We start from the raw sequence: 3663 nt of genomic DNA, 5'->3' as shown, positions 1-3663 counted from the left end.
TTTCAAAGTGTTCCAGAACCAACATTTTTCAAAACTTCCATTTCATGGGATATTTTGAAAATATTTTTTTTGTTCCAATCGGGACCAAAACCAAATGATGATGTGTCGAAATTTCCCCCGAAACAGAAATGCCGAGTTTTGACCAGCTCTGCTCCTGAGTCCCACCCTAGACGGACCAGTCAGAGAAGGCCCTGCGGGCCGTGCTCTACTGTGGCCGGTTGGGCGCCCAGGGAAGCATTTGTTTAGTGGCTGTCAGCCCAGTTCCTAGGCCACAGGTGTCTGCGTGAGAAAAGCACCATCACAATTGGCAGCTGGGCCAAGAATGGGCTGTGGAGAATGAACTCCCTGGAGAGACTCCTGTGGGGTGGGGCTGAGGCTCGCTGGCTCAGTGGTACATGATAAGCTTCCTTTACTGTGCCTATTCTGTGGATCTAGAGAGGACTTAAGTGTCCAGGGCTCCAATCTGGCTTCTTTCATGAGCAGCAGTCACTAAAAAGAGAGAGGATCAGAGGTGATCTACCCCGTTCCCATTAACTCCCCTCTGCTTCCCTTCAGATGACCGCATACGGTGCATTCCTTCACAAGGGGTCCTTCTGCCGGAACTACTTCAACCTCCTGGATCTGCTGGTGGTTGCTGTCTCCCTCATCTCCATGGGAATTGAGTAAGCACCCGTTGTAGCAACAGGTCTGCCTGTTCAGCAGAGGATAGGGCCATCTGCTGTGCTGTCATCTATGTTGGCAATAGAGACGTAGGATGGGTTAGGCCATTGGTCTGTCTAGCCTAGTATCTCACCTCCAGCAATGACCAGTAACTGATGCTGCAGATGGTAGGGATGCACCTGGGCAGACGCAGGGCTGTAGATGGAGGGTGAGGAGTAATTCCTTCCTGATCCCTGTGACAATCAGCCTGTGCCCAGAAGCATGTGAGTTGGTTGATTCCCCTTGCATTAGCATTCATACACTATTCAGTGCCACAAAGTCATCCAGCCACACTGTTGGGAGTAAGGAAATAAACAACCCCTGAGAATGGAGAGGAGATGCTGTGACATGAATTGGATACGCAAGGATTTTGTGGGCAGGCACTCACTTCAATCTGGAATTGCCTTCCTCCTCCCCCAAGTTCCTTCAGGACTCCTGGGTTCTGTTCCTCATGGTGGGTGGGAATGTGGCCTAGGGGCTAGGGCTCAGGATAGGGATGTCAGCGATCCTGGGGGCTAGGCCCAACTCTGCTACTGATGTACTGTGCAGCCGCCTGCCCCTTCCCCCACAGTGGGAAGCGCCTGGAAGTGCTGCCCTTGGGGAGCTCTGTCAAACTGGATTGCAATCCCCTCCTAGAACACATGACAGCCTGGCCCCATCAGAGCATACTCCCGGCCTGTCCTCCTGCCCCTGCCGCTCCGCACCCCCCGGCCTGCCCCCTGCAGCACACCGCCAGCCTGCCCCCCAGCGCGCCCCCTCCCGCTCCGCATCCCCCAGCCTGCCCCCTGCAGCACACCGCCAGCCAGCCCCCCCAGCACGCCCCTTCCCGCTCCGCACCTCCCAGCCTGCCCCCTGCAGCACACCGCCAGCCTGCCCCCCAGCGCGCCCCCTCCCGCTCCGCATCCCCCAGCCTGCCCCCTGCAGCACACCGCCAGCCTGCCCCCCAGCGCACCCCCTCCCGCTCTGCACCCCCCCAGCCTGCCCCCTGCAGCACACCGCCAGCCTGCCCCCCAGCGCACCCCCTCCCGCTCTGCACCCCCCCAGCCTGCCCCCTGCAGCACACCGCCAGCCTGCCCCCCAGCGCACCCCCTCCCGCTCTGCACCCCCCCAGCCTGCCCCCTGCAGCACACCGCCAGCCGGTCTCCCCAGCACGTCCCTTCCCGCTCTGTACCTCCCGGCCTGCCCCCCAAGCATTCCCCCCAGACTGCCCCCTCCTGCCCCTGCTGCTCTGCACCCCACGGCCTGCCCTCCAAGTATGTCCCCCAGCCTGCCCCCTCCAGCATGCCCCCTCCTCGCCTGCCTGTCCCCCCAATCTGCCCCCTCCTGTCCCTGGCAGGTACAGCTCCCCTGCCCATGTTGGAGGGGCACAGGTGTTGGCTCTCCCCCGATGCATCGCTGCAGGCCGGTTTGGCTCCTGATGGCATGTGAGGAGCTGATTTGTCTGGCCAGACCCCAAGCTGGCTGAGTCACCCCGTCTCCCCCCGCCCTCCCCAGGTCCAGCGCCATCTCCGTGGTGAAAATCCTGAAGGTGCTGAGAGTCCTGCGGCCGCTGCGGGCCATTAACAGAGCGAAGGGGCTGAAGGTGAGAGCAAGGCGGGGACAAGGGCCCTCCATAGGGGGTGGACACGGCCCCCCTCAGATCTGCCCCAGGAATCCAGGACCTGCCAGATCATGGGCCATCTGAGCAGGATCCCAGGACTGCACGTCCCAGGGCTCAGGCCACCTGATTTCACTCTTACCCAGGTGTTTTGTTAGGTGTCTGTGGGCAGCTGGGAGGCAACCCATTGGTTTTGTATTAGGTCCCCTGGCTGCATCTGGAACAGCCGCTTCCCCTGCACACCAGTGTGGTGCCGGGTCCCCCGTCCGTGTCTGGGATGGCCGCTTCCCCTGGTGTGGTGCTGGGTCCCCCATCCGTGTCTGGGACGGCCGTGTCCCCTGCACACCGGTGTGGTGCTGTGTCCCCCGTCTGTGTCTGGGATGGCCCCTTCCCCTACACAGGGGCACGGCCGATACCCACAGCAGGTCGTGGTGCTGCAGGCCTGGCCCATCTCTGCATTGGCCTCTCTCTCTCTCTAGCACGTAGTCCAGTGCGTGTTCGTGGCCATCAAGACCATCGGCAACATTGTGATTGTCACCACCCTGCTGCAGTTCATGTTGGCCTGCATCGGGGTGCAGCTCTTCAAGGTGAGAGCCCCTCCCGGCCAGAACCCAGCGCTGGTCTCACCCAACCCACCCTGTCCTGGGGAGAGCTGGGGTGGAGCTGAGCACAGGGAAGCTCCAGGAAGTGGCTCCTCTTCGTTTCTTTTAAGTGAGGGGATTCTCCCATGTCAGAAATTCAGAGGGAGGCCGAGGACCATCCCCGGCCATCCCCTTGGGGGTACCAGCACGCTGCAGGCAGAACAGGGCAGTGTATGCATAATCTGTGCCCACGCAAGGCAGCCCCATGGCCCAGTGGGAGTCAGCCAATTTGGGGGTCTCTTGCCAGCTTTGGTGCTGACCAGCCAGGTAGCCTTGGGCCAGTCCCTTCCCCACCTGTGACTCGGTTTCCCCCGCCCGCTCCAGCTCCCCACCGTGTTGCAGGATCACAGGTGTTTCCTCCTGACCACCCGTGGCACTGCAGGCAGGTCTGCGCTTGCGCTGTTGTGCGAATGGATGAGGTTGACGTGACTCTTTGGCTAGAAGTGCTATGGGTTGCTGCAGCAGTGGTCTGGCCTTCGGGCCTTGCAGGGCTCCTAGGGGTTGTCAGTGCTGCTGACTGCGCAGGGAGAGTTGAGGGCTGGCACATCTGGCTGGGCTCTAAGCACCTCTAAGGAAAGGCCCAGCTGGGGTAGGGCCCAGACGCTCACGGCTGGCACTAACCAGCCCCTTTCAGGCTGGAATGGGCCGTGGAGACGCTGCCCCCTGGGTCGGGGCCAAGCCGTGGGGTCATGTCAGGATGTACTGCAGTTGCCAGCAGCTGCCCTT

At 61.3% G+C, this 3663-nt stretch overlaps 1 protein-coding gene across 1 annotated transcript; it reads left to right on the top strand.

Annotated features, from left to right (window-relative positions):
- Nucleotides 1-540: 540 nt before the first annotated feature.
- LOC135980431 (voltage-dependent L-type calcium channel subunit alpha-1D-like) lies at nucleotides 541-2916 on the top strand (the record flags this gene model as incomplete). The annotated part of the gene is made up of 3 exons (XM_065580421.1): nucleotides 541-662; nucleotides 2194-2281; nucleotides 2776-2916. Coding segments are annotated over exons 1-3 (336 nt in total), but the record flags the coding sequence as incomplete, so codon positions are not given.
- Between the last annotated feature and the right edge of the window lie 747 nt (nucleotides 2917-3663).

Source organism: Chrysemys picta, unplaced genomic scaffold (assembly GCF_011386835.1).
Source record: "Chrysemys picta bellii isolate R12L10 unplaced genomic scaffold, ASM1138683v2 scaf3256, whole genome shotgun sequence".
NCBI classification, from domain to species: Eukaryota; Metazoa; Chordata; order Testudines; family Emydidae; genus Chrysemys; species Chrysemys picta.
The sequence above is the reverse complement of the archived record's forward strand: the minus strand, read 5'-3'. Positions and strand labels throughout refer to the sequence as shown.